The sequence below is a fragment of the Penicillium solitum genome, assembly GCF_028829755.1.
Source record: "Penicillium solitum strain IBT 25940 chromosome Unknown utg000001l_segment0_segment0, whole genome shotgun sequence".
In the NCBI taxonomy this organism is placed as follows: Eukaryota; Fungi; Ascomycota; class Eurotiomycetes; order Eurotiales; family Aspergillaceae; genus Penicillium; species Penicillium solitum.
The window spans coordinates 4,893,921-4,911,349 of record NW_027072121.1 but is presented as its reverse complement, the minus strand read 5'-3'; the positions used below and the strand labels follow the sequence as shown (position 1 = coordinate 4,911,349).

The 17,429-nt window shown below is 47.4% G+C and overlaps 8 protein-coding genes across 8 annotated transcripts; 4 read left to right on the top strand and 4 right to left on the bottom strand.

Moving 5' to 3' along the window:
- Positions 1 to 15: 15 nt before the first annotated feature.
- On the top strand, positions 16 to 732 carry N7455_001834 (CIA30 family protein; the record flags this gene model as incomplete). Its single annotated transcript, XM_065604170.1, has 2 exons — positions 16 to 503; positions 552 to 732. 2 exons carry the CDS (start codon positions 16 to 18, stop codon positions 730 to 732), a joined length of 669 nt encoding a protein of 222 aa, XP_065462661.1.
- A 683-nt stretch (positions 733 to 1,415) lies between these two features.
- Positions 1,416 to 2,716, bottom strand: N7455_001833 (uncharacterized protein; the record flags this gene model as incomplete). Its single annotated transcript, XM_065604169.1, has 5 exons — positions 1,416 to 1,754; positions 1,804 to 1,810; positions 1,867 to 1,897; positions 1,955 to 2,022; positions 2,073 to 2,716. The coding sequence occupies 5 exons, from the start codon at positions 2,714 to 2,716 to the stop codon at positions 1,416 to 1,418; spliced, it is 1,089 nt and encodes a 362-aa protein (XP_065462660.1).
- An 855-nt stretch (positions 2,717 to 3,571) lies between these two features.
- Positions 3,572 to 4,933, top strand: N7455_001832 (uncharacterized protein; the record flags this gene model as incomplete). Its single annotated transcript, XM_040951201.2, has 4 exons — positions 3,572 to 3,751; positions 3,802 to 3,928; positions 3,994 to 4,566; positions 4,620 to 4,933. 4 exons carry the CDS (start codon positions 3,572 to 3,574, stop codon positions 4,931 to 4,933), a joined length of 1,194 nt encoding a protein of 397 aa, XP_040818370.2.
- Positions 4,934 to 5,458: 525 nt separating this feature from the next.
- On the bottom strand, positions 5,459 to 6,415 carry N7455_001831 (uncharacterized protein; the record flags this gene model as incomplete). Its single annotated transcript, XM_040951034.2, has 2 exons — positions 5,459 to 5,865; positions 5,920 to 6,415. The coding sequence occupies 2 exons, from the start codon at positions 6,413 to 6,415 to the stop codon at positions 5,459 to 5,461; spliced, it is 903 nt and encodes a 300-aa protein (XP_040817618.1).
- A 2,331-nt stretch (positions 6,416 to 8,746) lies between these two features.
- On the top strand, positions 8,747 to 10,930 carry N7455_001830 (glycoside hydrolase family 71 protein; the record flags this gene model as incomplete). The annotated part of the gene is made up of 5 exons (XM_065604168.1): positions 8,747 to 8,884; positions 8,940 to 9,471; positions 9,526 to 9,751; positions 9,825 to 10,282; positions 10,335 to 10,930. The coding sequence occupies 5 exons, from the start codon at positions 8,747 to 8,749 to the stop codon at positions 10,928 to 10,930; spliced, it is 1,950 nt and encodes a 649-aa protein (XP_065462659.1).
- A 294-nt stretch (positions 10,931 to 11,224) lies between these two features.
- On the bottom strand, positions 11,225 to 11,966 carry N7455_001829 (uncharacterized protein; the record flags this gene model as incomplete). Its single annotated transcript, XM_040951939.2, has 3 exons — positions 11,225 to 11,594; positions 11,658 to 11,797; positions 11,847 to 11,966. 3 exons carry the CDS (start codon positions 11,964 to 11,966, stop codon positions 11,225 to 11,227), a joined length of 630 nt encoding a protein of 209 aa, XP_040818394.2.
- Positions 11,967 to 12,410: 444 nt separating this feature from the next.
- N7455_001828 (mandelate racemase/muconate lactonizing enzyme family protein) lies at positions 12,411 to 13,684 on the bottom strand (the record flags this gene model as incomplete). Its single annotated transcript, XM_040951066.2, has 3 exons — positions 12,411 to 13,164; positions 13,231 to 13,452; positions 13,509 to 13,684. The coding sequence occupies 3 exons, from the start codon at positions 13,682 to 13,684 to the stop codon at positions 12,411 to 12,413; spliced, it is 1,152 nt and encodes a 383-aa protein (XP_040818256.1).
- Positions 13,685 to 15,759: 2,075 nt separating this feature from the next.
- On the top strand, positions 15,760 to 17,347 carry N7455_001827 (FMN-dependent alpha-hydroxy acid dehydrogenase; the record flags this gene model as incomplete). The annotated part of the gene is made up of 4 exons (XM_040951540.2): positions 15,760 to 15,847; positions 15,901 to 16,664; positions 16,727 to 16,944; positions 17,008 to 17,347. 4 exons carry the CDS (start codon positions 15,760 to 15,762, stop codon positions 17,345 to 17,347), a joined length of 1,410 nt encoding a protein of 469 aa, XP_040818386.2.
- Between the last annotated feature and the right edge of the window lie 82 nt (positions 17,348 to 17,429).

The window sequence follows — 17,429 nt, the reverse complement described above, 5'->3', positions numbered from 1 at the left end:
CCATTCTGCTTTACGATGAAATATCCTACCAATAAACAAATAATTTTCGGTCCTGATTGGGACCTCAATCGCTGGACCGCCTCTGACGACCGCGTCCGTGGTGGATCGTCTGTGTCAAATCTCGAGCCTACGGCGGAAGGGGTACTTTTTCACGGCAATCTCGACATTGAGACACTTGGTGGCGCCGGCTTTGCCTCACAACGCACGGTCGGAAGTGATCAAATATGGGACCTCACTGGATACGACGGTATTGAGCTACACATAGTTCCGTTAGACGGAAATCGATACACTTTCTCCCTCACAGACGAAATCCCACAACAGAGGCCAGATAGCCGTGAACAAAGTGCCCTTGTCTGGGAATATGATTTTTGCGCCAGTGAGACAGGGCGGGAAGTGCGTCTGTCATGGAAGGATCTGAAGCCGACATATCGGGGGAAGCCTGTAGAAGATGCCAGGCCATTGGACTTGTCGCACATAAGGAGGTTTCGGATCATGATTCGGAGGTGAGTTTTATATCAAGGGAGATCAGAATGTGGGTGCTAATTTTGTAGTTTCTTTGGGGCACAACAAGGCGACTTTAGCCTAAACATTCAATCGATCGGACTGTTCCGCGAGAGCTACCTTGATAATCCTAGTGTCACGAAGGAGTCCATTGGCCGTGAGGACGAGCAAACGGAACCAAAAGAAATTCGAGAGAAGAAAATCTGGCTTCCGAATTGTTGCCCATCCTGACCTCATGGTCGTTTCAAATACAAAATAAATGACCCTGAAAGAATTGCACCATCGAACTCCTGCGGATATTAGCATGTCATTAATTCAACTCTGATTGAGATTTGCACCCATGAGAAGGATATCCAGGAATCTAGTGTTCTGGAAAGGCAATCAATTTAGCGCCATTCTAGGCAGCCTCTGCGATGAGGTTGCAGGTCTTCACCATGCCAGAATTTAGATCTAGCCACTTTGGTTCGGCCTGAGTGACTGCCACTCGAGTCGTTTTAGATGACATTGTGACGAATAATGCTTTAATCTAGCAAAAATAAATAAAGATTGAAGGTACCAAGTCACGGTATACTTGTAATCTTTTCTCTCTTTTTGTCCCCTCATTTTCCAATCCTGCAGAGCGAAAACCGCGCATTTGGGACCTTTTCCGCCATTTATATAATGGCACATAGTTTTGAGAGCGGATAAAGTGGAGTGCGGATATATTGGTTGTGTCGACGGCACTGGTTTCATGCCGATAACTCAATATTCGGGTTGAAGGTGAATAGCGCAAGGAGTGTTCCTCGCTGCTGACTTTTGTATGCTGTTGACTTATCGGTTACGCCGTATAGGTCGTAAATCTTCCAACGGAATTTGCGTCGGGTATGTGCATGTAGGTACGCCGTGCAAGATCATTTCCCGCATGTGGTATTTTTTCAAACGCCCCGAAAGGGATTCGATTGTGGGAAATGTGGATTCTCCTCGTTCTCCCGCCGTGGTTCCTGAAACAAGTGGACCTTTGTGGTCTTCTGTATTCCCACGTACTCCAATATTTTCTCCTGGCTAGAATGACGGCTGTCCTGTCGGTCTACTTGCAGCTCGGTGCGGGTGGCAAATAACGAAGCATCAGGGGCACGACGGACAAGGGGGATTGGCTTCTGTCGAGGGGCAGACTGTGTGCTCGTGTAGGCCGAGGTTTTGCGGGAGCGTTGCAGGACCACTGAGTAGGACTGTCGGAGGGTAGGCAATGATGCACATATGATTATAATGTACATCTAATATCTTCATGAACTAAAGTTACTTGGATAACGCGGGAGAACTTACCTCGATCCTAGATTTGATTAACTCTCGTTAACAATTTAAAAAAACAAATGGTAGAAGACTTACGTGTACCACATAGTGATGTCGGCCCACGACCCTATATGCAATTAGGAGGTGTGTGCAGTAATATACATAAGAGTTGAGGATTACTTACAGGTGATGTCGGCATGGGCAGGAAGGTTCTTCAGCAGAATGCATTTGACCAGCGTGGCCGCCGCCGCACTATTCAGTTAGCCCAACATCCCCGACGGGTGATGAGAAGAGTGAGATACAAGATACCAGCTCCCATGACGGAGGTGATTGCAACCTTCATCTTAAAGGCGAGTTGGACATGCCAAAATATATAAGCCGGGAAAACAGCGAGGGCCAGATCGTTGAATGCATTGAAGGCTGCCTGAGATGTCCCAGCAACCAACTGAAAGTTGAGACTGAAGCAGGAGCCATCCACCTTCGGGTTCCAGATACGCTCTGGAGGTCGGCAAAATCCAATAATGACCACAATGGCCAACACATTCCACGCTATTGACACCGCCATCATGATGTATAGGAACCATCGCCGCGGTGCAGATGCAGATTGTCCCATGAGCCGGAGCAGGAAGATAGTCACACTCAGCTTACCAGTTGTGGTGCTCACAACAGAGAAGTTGGGTGCTATAACTGTGTACTTGATTGCCTGAAGTCGCTGATACGCATTTGGAATGTCGCTCAAGTGGTGTCCCAGTCCGTAGGAAACACCAACTTGAACCAAAGAAGAGCATACCAGAGCATTTGCCAATGATAAAGCAATGAAGAAGTCATCCCAACCAGCACGTCGCAGTGCCACCACACGTGTGTATAACCGCACACCGACAACCGCTAGGGCAACACCACCCAGGCACCATGACACTGCCGTGATATTGACGCCGCGCTCGCCCATTGTGTTGTGTCGATTTTGCGGTCAGCACTATCACCACTTGAAAGCCTTAAAGGGAAAGAGAACCCTCATACGACGACCATGATGATCGCAAAGCATGCCCCTTATTTGTGAATGGTTATATTCGTAAAATCCTGCTTTGCCGCACGGTAGAGTATTGAGACATACTGAGAATTCCATCCCTGTCACTAATATGTCGCTCCACAGTTGAGTCAGTGAGAAATTCCTATTGGGTCACAACAAGAAACGCGGATCTTGGTAGCGCGGTCCGCGTCCGGAAGTCAACTAGCTAGGTATAGCGCTCTCCACTTTCATCATTTCGCCCACCACGGGCCGGAGTCCGAGCATCATAGATCCAGGGCCGTTGGTGAACAATGCACTGTCTTTATTACCACGTGTGAACTTCCGCCTACAAAGGTGAAGATGCACTTAATGTTTCCACAAGGTTAGGTCGGAATCATGTCCTACTGGGAACATAAATTTTAAGTGGTAAATCTGTGGGAGACACGTTTTATAATCCTTCGGGCTTGAAACAACCGTCCAGACGCCGTCTTTCACTATTTTTCACTACCCTTGTCGGGAGGCTTGGGGCTAGAAACCAGAATATCATGAGCCGACCAAACACACCACAGCATGGTTTATCCACTTTCTCGCTTTTAGCGGATGACTAGCGAAGACATCCAAAAATGGGGGGGACGCAAGACAAAACGAAGGGCCAGGCAATCTAGCATTATTGCCGTCCATTTCACTACCTCGAATTTTGCTCTCGGCAGTTCTTCTACACCTTGTTTCTAATCGCAACTACCCCAGTCCCCCCTTTATACATACATACGTGTATCCCTGTTCAGAATACACAAGATGGCAACCACCGTATCCAATGAGTCAATTGATCAACTACAGAACCAGGTGACGGAGTCACTGGGGGCTTTCCGAAGCCAGCGCGAAGAGACAGATCGCGTCGCCGCGCTGAAGGCAGCGCAGAGACTGGTGAATGCATTGCAGAAGCCGCAGGATTCGGTCTATCATCTGGCCTATTCTGTAATTGTTAGACTATCCAGGGTGACGATATTGGTGCTAACTTAGTCTAGCCTACTCACGCTATGTGTGTGCGCATTGCCATCGACATGGATATATTTGCAACGCTGACAGAGCGTAATGGGCCGGTTTCACTTGATGATCTGGCAGCCGTGAAAAAGGCCAGTCCAATTTTAGTTGGTAAGTTATTATCTATTGGCTGCTCGGTATTGTATGGGTGACTGACGATAAAACCGCCCGGATAGAACGAGTCTTGCGTATCTTAGTTGGAATTGACTATGTTGGCGAATGCGACACGCGCGTCTATATCGCGACTACGATGACGCGCCAGCTGACTGACCGACTCAGTATTTCGGTGATCAAATTTATATTCGATGTTGGGATGCCTACTCTTGCTAAGGTCCCCGAGTTCCTCCGCCGCCAGGATCACCAAAACCCAGAGGGCGCCACTACAGGCCCACTACAATTCGCCGAGAAGATTGATGAGTCCATTTGGACTTGGTTGCCCCAAAATCCAGAGAAGCTTGATTCTTGCAATACCTTCATGGAGGGTGACCGCGGGGCACGACCCAGTTGGCTTGAATGGTTCCCGGTGGAAGAACGTCTTCTATGTGATGCTAATCCCGAAGTGGAGACGCTTATGGTTGATGTCGCAGGGGGTCGAGGCCATGACCTCGTGGCATTTTTGGCACGGTATCCTGATGCACCAGGGAGTTTGGTACTCGAAGATCTGCCACATGTTTTGGAAGAGAGTACTATAAATGCGGAGCGTATCGAAAAACAAGCATTTGACCTGTTCAAACCACAGCCGATTCATGGTGAGTTTCTTCCGCTGCTACTTCATTTCGATAATCATTGACCTTGGTTTCAGGCGCTCGCATTTATTATATGAAATTCATTCTTCATGACTGGTCTGACGAGGAGAATCATGTAATTCTTACCCAACTGGCTGGTGCAATGAAGCAAGGTTACTCGAAACTGATCATCGAAGAGTTTGTGTTGGCCGATCGCGATGGTGCCATGTTACCGGCGATGTGGGATTGGGAAATGATGATCTTCTGTAACAGCATGGAGCGGTCCAAGTCTCATTGGACTCGCTTGCTAGATGGAGCTGGTTTCCAGGTTGTCAATTTCTGGGCACCGCCTGGCGATGGGCAAGGAATTATCGAAGCCGAACTCAAATAGCGGAAGGGCGGTTTGCTCGGACTATCATGGCAAAGCGGCGTTAGACCCTCCTGGCTCTTTTAATAAAGTTTTTACGAATTCGGCTTCCGCTTTTGTATCTTCTAGCGGGTAGAGAAAACGAGCAACTTTACAGGAATGACACCCCGAGCAAATAAACCTGAAGTACGTATTCATGTTTTAACAAGATCCCGAACCTGTGGCTCATTTTAGACCGGGTAGGATGGATAGTGGAGCCCTATCAAGCGGGGACTGTCCATCCCAGCACCTTACATCTTACATGCGATCTTGTAGACGATATAATTCTTAATTTCCGCTCTTCTGACACAACCATTAGAGCCGCTATTTTAATTCTTTGGGCATTTGCTGTTAGTATTATCACTCTGGGTATCCAAGTAAAAACAAGTGGAATTTATATCTTATTTTCATAACACTATAAATAAATGCTAACGTTTCGAACATATCAGCCAAGAACGCCCTAACCCCGAAAGCAATGTGAACACTCGAATATACAAGCAAATCAATACCTCAAACCAAAGGTGTATGCTGATCATTGCTGTATGCTCGCGGCATGTGTTCTCTAGTAGATGATTGACCCGCCGTAGTCTGAGATGTTGTGGAGGTAGTATGACTGTGAGCGTGACTGTGATTGTTTGAAACTGATGGGGCGTTTTGCGCTGGGAAGTATTCCGTCTCCGGCTTGTTGGTGAACATTATGGAGGAGCGGTTAAGCTCAAGATCAGTGGCGGAATTGTGTTTCGCGGCCACAAGCGGTATCTTCGAGTACGACGGACTAGCCTCCAGCTCTTTTCTGGCTGCAATTCGTCGCGCCTTTGCTTTATTGCGTAAGCAGTAGAGCAGACTGAGGCCGCCAAATAGCGAGATCATGCAACAGCCGAATACAATTGCTGTTATGTTGCCCCTACGGTTCCATTCTGGGTATTGTCAGTATGATGGAAAGTTTGGGCCTCATGGGTTTGGCGACTCACCATCTAGCTCCGCGGTGGAACTGCTCGTTGCAGTTGCAGTTGAAGTACTTGTCGTCGTCGTGGCACTAGTAGTTGTCGTTGAGGAGCTGGTGGTAGTCGAGCTAGTAGTCGAGCTGGTAGATGTAGAGGTTGTCGATGTGGAGGTTGTAGAGGTGGAGGAGGTAGATGTGGAGGAGGTAGAGGTAGAAGTTTCCGACGTGGAGGTTGTGGTCGTAGATGTTGAGGTAGATGTCTCCGATGTAGTTGTATCGGTTGTGTCGGTTGTGCTGTCTGTGGATGTAGTAGAGTCGGTTGTCGTAGTGGTGTCTCTAGCTTGTAGGACCTCGCCATATCCACGTTTGCCGTAGAGATGGGCTACCTCAGTCGGCTCTGTGACTACCCATAACTCCTCTACAGATGTCGTTGTGGCTGGAATCCATGTGGTTTCAGAGGTATAGGGATGGCCGAGCACCCGAGAGCACAGCACTGTGCATAGTGCGAATATTGAAAGCTTCATGGTTTTGCAATTAAGGTAATTGGATTGGAGAAGAAAAAAAGGAGAAGAATCCCAGAAGGAGGATCAGAATACTAATTTAAGGCTGGCTTTAGAATTTGATAGATTCGCCGAAAAAAAAGAGAAAAAAAAAGAGCCACGCGGTATATTTAGACTGACGGGTAAAACAATTTCCCTATCAATCTAGTGTCTAATTATGCTCTCTGCTATGGTTTAATGCCGTATTTTGGTGCTAAGCGTTGTGGAATCAGCCAGTGGACAGCGGGTGGAGAAGCTTTAGTTGAACTGCACACGCATATGCCGCGCGGCGCACCACAAGGCTGATTTTACGCTTTAATAGATATTTATTTCGGGTTAGTACTCTACTGAAGTTTCAGTGATCTTCAACAATATGCACACATATTATCAGTACTCCGTAGAGGTAAGACGTAAGACCATCCCCAGTAGGGTGTTATGTTGAAGTTTGAGAGGCTCGAAAATACTACGTAGTCCACATAACATACGATCTCTTGCCTGCACTGCCTCTCATATATTCCTAACCGTGACCGCCCCTCGTTTCTATTTTCATTTTGATTTTTTTATCTACAAAATACGAGCAACTAGCGGGGGGTACCGACTATTTTTGGAATTTGTACTGCCAAGACACTAAAAATCGCGCCATTTCAACAAAATTTGGGCATTGAAAAATGAGATGTTCAAAAGAAAAAGATGCACTCATTGATAATTTCTGAAAATATTCGAGATGTAGACGAGATTCATGTAAAGATCGAATCTCTTAAGGTTAAGTCGTGTGATCAAAAATATCAGATGGGAACTTGTGATTGTGGCCTAACGTATCAGGCATCAAGAGATCAAAAGATCCACCTTTGACGTGACCAATCACAGCAATACTAAGCATTTAGCATTTTGGCCAAAGGGCATAGTATGTGCACGCTCGTGACGAATTACATAGTATGCCTTGAGGAATATGCCTGGTACACAATGACGCAGTTGAATGCCTCTGTCCGAATCCTCTTTGAGCACCACCCAGCTTGGGATGGGTTTAATACCGGTTCAGGAAGTGGGAGAAGAAGAGCCACGTGCCTATCTCTACCAGCTCGACATCATCCAAGAAATTGGTCCCGAGGTTTCAAGGTTGTTTCAGTGCCTGTCAGCAGCAATGACGCAACTTGAAGTTGCACACACTTCCATTATAGAGGGGACTACCTTAAGTAGGTGGTATTGTGACAAGACCATGTGGCTTTTGGAGTTACAATTTTCTACGGGATGTAACCCCCGCAAATACTACAATAGTCTGCTGATAGTTTCTCCATATGTAAATACCTAGGTCGTATCATTTTGATACCAATTGAGTTTCCCATCTAATATACCTAGGTACTTCCCGATGGAGCTACCAAACCCTAATTAGAAGACCCCTCTTCCAAGGTTGGTCGTACAATTTGGTAATCAGGTGCTGCATGGGATTTTATTGTCAACGATTTTCTCCGAAAAGGATACATTTTTATATATGTAAACAAAAACATAAATATTCTGTCCCATTCACATTTCGTCATTTAGCAATTTGACTTTTGAGTTAATGGCTCTACATATAGAACCATAAAATATGCTTGCTTCATCTAGTCCCGCTTTTTGTGGTCTATACAAACATCCCCAAAAAGTAATTGTTTGGTCCGTGGGTTACATTCGGGAGGTTATTGATATAATGCCGATGAGGTAAGGTTCGGGGGATCTTGTGCATGTATTCCGGTATTTTACTATGTTCATGTTGGAGCATACTGACCTGGTTGTTTTACATCTTCTACCATTGCGGATGATGACACAACTTCCACCAGCGCAATGAAGGCGAAGCCCAGCCTCTAGTGATAGATTTAACTAAGAAAAGCATAAAGTTGGATACAGAATGCCATTCATGGACGGTTCTAACCCGCGTCGTGATTTTGCTACTTATTTCTGTATGGTCATCGGCACATATGTATACAAAAGCGACCACTACTACCCATAGAAATATCCAGCAGTCACCCTCTACCTAAATGAAAAGCAAAAGGGCGTAATCACCCGATCGTGAAGTCATCGAAGCACCAAATCTAGTATTTTGCCCATCAAAAGCTCTATACCAACCACATGGTTCCTTGAAAGTAAGGCGTTGATTGGGTTCTGAGAGATAAATAGCAAACATCACACTCATTCTCCTAATTATTAAACTTCGTAGGTCAGCTGCGAAAAATGCCGAGTCATCTGGTGAATCAAAGATATATTTAAGAGTGAGAGGCTGGCACAAAACAAATGCTGATACCATGAACAAGAATTCAAAAGAATCAAGAGAAGTTACAAACCATGAGGAAGATACCATTCATTTTAGGCGTGATTGCGTGGCTATCTACGATAGTGCATGCAGTATCTACTAGGGATCATGACCTACGTCATGTCAAAAGACAGTCGTCGATAGAGCGACTGGTCTTTGCACACTTTATGGTAAACATGCCCTCGACTCCCTCCTTTATGCTTGGCATATACTTATAATCTAAAGATCGGAATCACCAGCAACCGAAGGAGTGCGTCGGATTATGATGATGACATGAAGCGTGCCAAGTCTCTGGGGATTGACGCATTCGCTCTGAACATTGGCGTAGACCCATATACCGACCAACAACTCCAACTGGCATACGAATCGGCAGCCAACAATGACATGAAAGTCTTTCTCTCATTCGATTTCAACTGGTGGCATATCGACCAGGCTACCGCAGTTGGCCAGAAGGTTGCCCAGTATGCTAGCAAGCCTGCACAACTTCTCGTCGATAATAAGGTGTTTGTTTCATCATTCGCCGGGGATGGAATGGATGTTGCAGCTTTGCGAGCCGCAGTTGGAAGGTCGATATTTTTCGCACCTAATTTCCACCCTGCCGCGGGGACAGATATCTCGCCAGTTGACGGCCTCTTGAATTGGATGGCGTGGCCAAATAACGGAAACAACAAAGCACCAACTCCTGGTCATAGTGTTACAGTGGCTGACGGGGATCGAGTATATGTCAACGCCCTTGGTGGAAAGGCCTATATTGCCCGTTAGTGTTTTCATTCCTATTGATATTTAAATTAGGGTTCTGACGGTAAAGCAGCTGTATCGCCGTGGTTTTTCACGCATTTCGGACCTGAAGTTTCTTACAGCAAGAATTGGAATTTCCCATCTGATCTCCTGTGGTTTAACAGATGGAATGAGATCCTTGCATTGAAACCGCGATTTATCGAGATTGTGACATGGAATGACTACGGAGAGTCTCATTACATCGGTCCTTTGAACTCACCACATACTGACGACGGGGCCTCGAAATGGGTTAACGATATGTGAGAATATCCAAACCGCCCTTTGAAAGCCAGAATCGCTATTTTAACCGACTCAACTAATGGATGACTATAGGCCTCACGACGGATGGCTGGACATTTCAAAACCATACATCGCTGCATTCAAAGCAGGCGACTCGTCTCCCACCAATCACATCTCGTCTGACGAGTTAGTCTACTGGTATCGACCTGCACCACGTGGGGTGAACTGCGACTCTACAGATACCTGCATGGTACCAGCAAATAATGGGAGTGGAAACTATTTCATGGGTCGTCCAGATGGATGGGAATCCATGGCAGATTCTGTCTTCGTTGTCTCATTGCTTACATCCCCAGCCACAGTGCAGGTTAACAGTGGCGGGACTGTGTATAATTACGAGGCACCAGCAGGGGCGAGTGCAAAGGAGGTCCCGATGGAAGTTGGCTCACAAAGTTTCGCAGTCGTTCGAGATGGGCAGACTATTCTGTCAGGGACCAGTTTGAAGGAGATTATTAACGGCTGCCTGTGTGGCTTGTACAACTTCAACGCATATGGTAAGTGAAGATATGATCACTGTTTATGACTACATTATTAACTGGTGTGTAGTCGGAACCCTTCCAGCAGGATTCAACGATCCCCTCCTGCCAGATGGGCTCTCTGCCTTTAAACAAGGCCTACGTGTCCAATCATGTCAGCCGAGCCCCTCATTAGGTACAGTACCTCCACCTCCTCCATCTTCAAGCATTAGAACAACCTTGCCAAGTCCTCCCCCGACCACAACACGTCCTGGTCAATGCTCTAATGCTCCGTCAACTGTCGTGGTGACCGTTACAGTTACTCAGACTGCACCAGGTTCAACCCCAACTGGCGGCGGCGGCGGTGGGGGAGGTGGAAACGGCGGAGGTGGTAGCAGTGGAGGTGGCGGCGGTGGAGGAGGTGGAGGCGGCGGAGGTGGGGGTAGGACCTGCATTGCAGGAACAGGACCCAATAACTACATTGGATTGTGTTCCTTTTGCTGCAACTATGGGTATTGTCCATCTGGGCCCTGCACCTGTACGCAGTATGGGAGTGCTGTCCCGCGTCCACCATCAACTGGAACTCATGGGGCACCGCTTGTCGGCGAAGATGATTCGTATCTGGGCCTTTGCAGTTTCGCATGTGATCATGGTTATTGTCCATCTACGGCCTGCAGAGTAGCTTGAGTAGGACCCGTATGAGGGTTGAGATGCATTTCTCTCAATTTATCATTGATATGTGGATATAAAGCATAATAGTACTCGTCCTAGGCCGATGTAGGTAGCAAATCTTTCGCAGGGTATAGGTTTACCACGTGCTCAAACTGATTATGTAGTAGTTGCGCAGGTTTTTGGGATGTCCCTCGAGTCTAAATTAACATTAAGCTTTATTAAACTAGATTTTGTAACAATCTCTTTCGTGAATGTCAGAAATATTAAAAGGCAAAGAATGCCAGGTAAATGGAGGATCAACCGCAATTACTACAGCAATTCTGCCAGAGCTTGAACTGCGACACAAGCTAGTAGAAGACCAGTAGATGTTGACCTTTGAGCCACCCCCGACACGCCGGCAGTGGCGACTGTAGCCGCGGGGGTAGTCGCGGCGGTGGCAGCAACGGGCGATGCCTCGCTACCCGACACAACTTGAGTAGTACTTAGAGCGGTCCCGTTTGCTGTCGCTGCGACCACGTCGGCAGTGGAAGTGATGGTGACCGGCAACAGGGATAACTGGTCCCAGGCGATGGTTGAGGTGCTGGTGCCGGCCGTAGCGGCCCCTTTCCCGGTGATAGTGTCTGTACATGTATAAGCCCCTGTCGGGACATCGGTCACATCGCAGACGACGTGGTTATATCTGTTGAATCAATGAGTAAGCCATTGTAGCTCGCAGAAATGGGTGACAGTCGAGGAAACGCACAGGTTGTCGGATTCAGCACTTATCAAATATTCGACACTTGTTGGGGCTGCGGTCAAAAATAGGCCAGGGCCCATACCACATTCTGTGCTATTGGTTTTTCCAGCCGGGCAATTGATGCTGTATGTAGTTGTTGCTGATTCCTATTTCCAATTAGTTGGATATTCCCGAATTATTCCCATTGATACGAACCGCTGCCAGAACCTCACCCAACAAGGATTGAGGGTCAGCGTTTGGAATGAACAAAGAGACGACGGGATATTCGGCAGCAAGCCCCAGCATTGCAAACGCCAGGAAAGCTTGGAGGATCATTATGTGCTGGTGTCCTCTGTTTATATGGTGGTTGAACACAAAAAGAAGAAAAATATTTGGCAAGCACCAGATTATTTGAGGTGCGGGATCCTACATTAGAACAATATACTATCTCGCTCTTGGCGACTATCATCATCATTTTCTAAACCTGTCGTGTTGTTGCGGGAACTTCTTGCGCGTGTGTGTTGTATATCGAGATGATGAAACGTACATGTCATACGGATCAAAGGCCGGCCATCATAATGCTCACATTACCATTCAATATTACTAATTGGCGTCCAAAGAGAATAAGAAGAAGAGGGAGAATATGAAAATGCGAAAGTCATAATGTCTCTTAGTGATTCGAATCGCGGGCTTGCTTCGTCTCCGCTTTAGTGAATGCGTCGCATGTTGAACACTTGAACACCCATTTATAGTAGGAACATCCGTATGATAGCACCATTATTACCACTCTCGAATAGAGCCGTCCGGTCCGTAGAACTCCTTGGGTTGCCAAGGCTCTGTCTCCTTGCTGATTTTCCGTACCAGGTCTTCGTCAATATCAATTCCCAAGCCGGGCTTAGACGGGGCAGCCACGTAGCCCTCCTTGATATCAAAGACGGTCTTATCCACCAAGTAGCTATTCAGGTCAATATCCCCAGCTTCAACATTGTAATGCATGCCCAGCGACATCTCTTGGATGACAAAATTGGGGATCGACACGGCCACTTGGAGGGAGGCTGCTAAGGCGATTGGACCCAGAGGGCAATGAGGTGCGATAGCAACATCGTAGGCTTCAGCCATGTTTGCGATACGCAGAGTCTCGGAGATGCCGCCTGCGTGGGCAATATCAGGTTGTAGGACATCTACCGACGAATCTTCTAAGAACCTCTTAATATCCCATCTGGAGTATAAGCGCTCGCCGAATGCGATAGGAATTGTAGTCTGCTCGGAAAGTTGTTTGATCGCTTCGGGATGCTCGCACAGTAGAGGTTCTTCAATGAATAGAGGGTGGTAGGGCTCCAGCGCCTTCGCCAACTGTTTAGCCATAGGTCTGTGCAAGCGACCGTGGAAGTCCAGACCGGCATCAAGACCCAGAGCTTTGACCTGCTTCAATCGCTCAACGCAGGACTGTAAAACGGCAGGCGAGTCTAGCCAGTTGACATCTTCAGTGGCATTCATCTTGACGCACTTGAGGCCTTGGGCGATTCGTTCTTTCCTGTTGACAGAGGTTGTTAGCATTTTGGTTTCTTTTACTCTGCCCTCTTTTTTTTTCGGAACTCACGCTGCAGCCTCAACATCGCTTGGTCGGTCACCTCCAATCCAGGCATAAACTTGCACCTTCTGGCGCACCTTTCCACCCAGGAGCTCGTGAACCGGGACACCCAGCTTTCGACCCTTCAAATCCCACAAAGCGATGTCAATCCCCGAAAGGGCCGACATGAATACCGGTCCACCCCTGTAGAATCCAAGCCGCCATACTGTCTGCCAAATGTGTTGAATATCGCTGTCAGGGACGGTTAGCCTTTTGGCCGTGGTATAAAACGATAGATCCAAGCATACTCCGCTTCATATCCCACAATGCGGGTGATAATTTCATCAAGTGCCCCCTCGACTGCAAGAGAATGTCCTTCTAGTGTACCCTCTCCCCAACCGAAGCGCCCCTCTTCATCGGTGACTTTAACAAACAGCCAGCGGGGCTTGACACGGAAGTATTCGATGGACTTGATCTTGGCCATTGTGAGTTACGGAATGAAGCTATGGGGTATTGTATAATGCGGGAACTGGAACAATATAATTTGGGATGCGACCAAGTTATATTTGAAGGTTCGCGACCCAACCCCACATAAACGCATCCCACGCGCGGGGGGGCTTCGGGGGAAGTCCGGGCGGTTAAGCTGATTGCCGTCAGCTCCCCCCACGTCCAGGGGGTAACGGATTCAGTATATAAGCATCTTCTGCTTTGGTGTGCTTATTGGTGGGAAAACTGTAATTTAATGCGGGGCGAGAAACATGGGCTATGATAACATCTGAAGATACTTCAAGGAATATGAAAGTGAGACCAAAAAGGACGTAGAGTATGATATTATATCAACTCCCGGGACCAAGTTGGGTATATCGTCAAGTGCACCTTCCCCATTCGGTGTACCTTCCATGTTACTCTTATAATCACATGCCTGGGCACGACCGCAACTTTCATCTCACTCCATGTATCTCGGTCACCTCTGTCAAACGACAAGAATGGCCATTTTTCCCACGGTCCAGTAGCTGACATGTTTGAAAATGGCTCAATGACACAAACCAACTTCGTCAACATCCATATATCCTCGATATTCTCTTGGTCTGCACCGAACCACGAATACGGGATCTAGAAAATCATCATAACCACTCAACCATTTCACAGCTGGCAGTTAAACATCAAGGTATTTATGTCTGTCTTCTAATAATTAGAACAAATAAAAAGACAAAGCCGGGCTAACTCGGATAGCCCACATCCAACCCAACAATGAGTCGCTCGTGCACCGAATCGCCTCCCACAGTGCGAGTGGCCGCGAGACCAGCTTAAATCCACCTCCCAGTCGGCTCTGTCCAGATTGACGAATACCCCGGCCTCAGCAACATCTCGGTCTCTAGGTCAGCTTATCAACAACAATATCGATGTCATGAGATCACGCCTCTTCACAGGAGAGCCTGCCCATGTCGATACGACCAAAAGAATTATGGGCAATCCACGTGGCATGGGTGTGCTATAGTGGACCTAGCCTACGGGCGCCAAGGCGATGTGACAAGGCAGTTAGATACAATTAGTCGCCACTCAAAGACCCTCCATAGTCTGGGCGTCTGTATCGAGCTTCACTTGAGCCCGGGTCATTCCAAAGTGGCAGGCAATGAGGCGGCCGATGCAATGGCAAAAAAGGCGATATAAAACCTTTATGCACAGACAAATACCTCTTGGCCAACAGTGAAATCTGTTATGAGCATGCCAACACAGCCTGCTACGAAGCGCGTTGCTCGTCGGTCCCGTGTTGGTCAACGCAATGTCGTCTTAATCATATGGAGCAAGAGAATGCCACGTCGTGTATGGAACTCAGAGAGATCAACGTGGGGAGGGGTGCCCAAAGAGACAAAATGTCGATTTGATGGGTAACAAGCTGAGACGTCATGAAAGCTAACTCAAACCGATTCGATGTATCAAAAACGCTGATCTTTTGAACATGCTAATGGATGTGTTACTCGACGTGGAGGGAACCATACGACAGGGCTGGCTTTGCAATAAACGACCTCATTCACCGGTAGCCCGGTGAGTAATAAATTTTAGATGGTCTGGCTTAATTTAATTTACATTTTCATTTTCACAAGTGGTGTGGCCAGGGTGATTTGGTTACTATAGTTGAGAGCCATGTCGTAGGCATTAACTATGACTCCAAATAAAGGAATTTATCCAATCATCGTCCATATAATGAGTAGACATGTTGATATATATCGAAAGCTGCTATATAAACTCTCAATGTTCCCTCAAGAGTCCTCTCGGCCATTCTACGCAAAAATAAAAATTCAGTCCACTGTTGGTCGCCAAATGTTCAATCAAGTTGAGCACCTCGTCTATAAGTCGAGAGCGTGAGTTGCCGTCTCCGAATCCCAAAAGCCCCCCCGGAGAAATTGCCCCGTGTGGAGATCTGCGGATGGAGCTGTGAACCCCCACGCCGGATGAATTCCGGGATCGTCATTGGGGTTGGACACAATAGAACTGGGGTCATCGTTTTATGATGAGAGTCTGCCAGCTGCAGTTGACTATGCAGAGTAATAATTCAACATGAAACTCACTCGCCAGGAAATCATCCGACATAACAATCAGGAATCGTGTTGGGTCGCGATCCATGGGGCTGTCTACGATGTCACAGGTAGGAGACTCACAACACCCCCGGGCGCTGCCACCTCAGGCTGATTTCTGCAGAATTCTTGGACTCCCACCCAGGGGGTGCAACCGTGATTTTACGATGTGCGGGTAAAGACGCAACTGAAGATTTTGACTCTGTTCACTCGCTGGAGTTGTTGAGCGAAGCACTGCCTGAAACTGCGCTGCAAGGATACATTGATCCTGCCGAATTGGACAAGCTAAGAGATGAAGCGAACACGACGGATGAGAAGCAACCAAAGCCAGACACTAACAGTCTGCCGCCATTGCAAAGTCTGATCAATCTACATGATTTTGAAAAGATTGCTCATCAAAGGCTGCGTGCCACGACATGGGCCTATTACTCGTCTGGCGCTGATGATGAGATCAGCAAACGAAATAATGCTCTGGCATATCAAAAGGTTTCACTTCGTCCACGTATCCTACGAAAAATTCCTGCTGTGAATACAACCACTGCAATCTTAGGGTATTCTACTTCACTCCCGGTATATATCTCTCCAGTGGGCCTTGCGAAACTTGCCCATCCAGGGGGCGAGTGTGCACTGGCAGCTGCAGCTGGTAAAGAAGGACTGGTCCAAGTTCTCGCAAATGGATCCAGCATGCCGATTGAACAAGTGATGAAGAGTCGTACCTCTCCGAACCAGCCTATTTTCCAACAACTATATGTCAACAAAGACATTCAGAAGTCTATTGAGACTGTACGGCGAGCTGAAAGTGCTGGTGCTAGTGCTATTTGGATGACGGTCGACTCGCCCGTGGTGGGGAAACGCGAGATGGACGAACGACTCAATTTAACGGTCACGGTATGTAGTCCGCCCGTGTAGGTATTGTTGTGTTTCCATTTTGTTTGCTAATTTTGCTTCAGGCTACCGATAATACTGGGGAAGGGAAGGGTGTAGCGAAGATCATGGCCAGCTCAATATCTCCATTCATCGACTGGGAGATTCTCACATGGCTTCGCCAACTGACAGATATTCCTATTGTCATCAAGGGAATCCAATGTGTGGAGGATGCCGTGCTTGCCTATCAGCATGGTGTACAAGGGATTGTACTCTCAAACCACGGAGGACGCTCACAAGACACGTATGATATCTCCGAACCATGGCCCATTCTCCACGCGAAAGATATACTCACTTATATAAACAGGGCACAATCACCACTTCTGACTTTATTGGAGATTCGAAAGTTCGCGCCTCACTTGATTGAGAGCAAGATGCAGATTTTTATTGATGGTGGCATTCGCCGGGGAACAGATGTACTCAAAGCTATTGCGCTCGGCGCGACAGCTGTCGGATTGGGCAGACCCTTTTTGTTCAGCTTGTCCGGATACGGGGAGAATGGGGTACGGCGAATGATCGAGATCCTACGACAGGAGATCGAAACAAACATGGTCTTTCTAGGAGTTACCAGCCTCGAAGAGTTGAGACCCGAAATGATGAATGCTAGTCGTTTGGAGAAGCATTTGATAGGCAGCGTGAAACTATAAATTGAATCATTGCTTTACCAGCTTCTTTTGCTCTGTTGCTTGAATATACTCCGTACACTGCCAAGAATAGTACATCATCCCA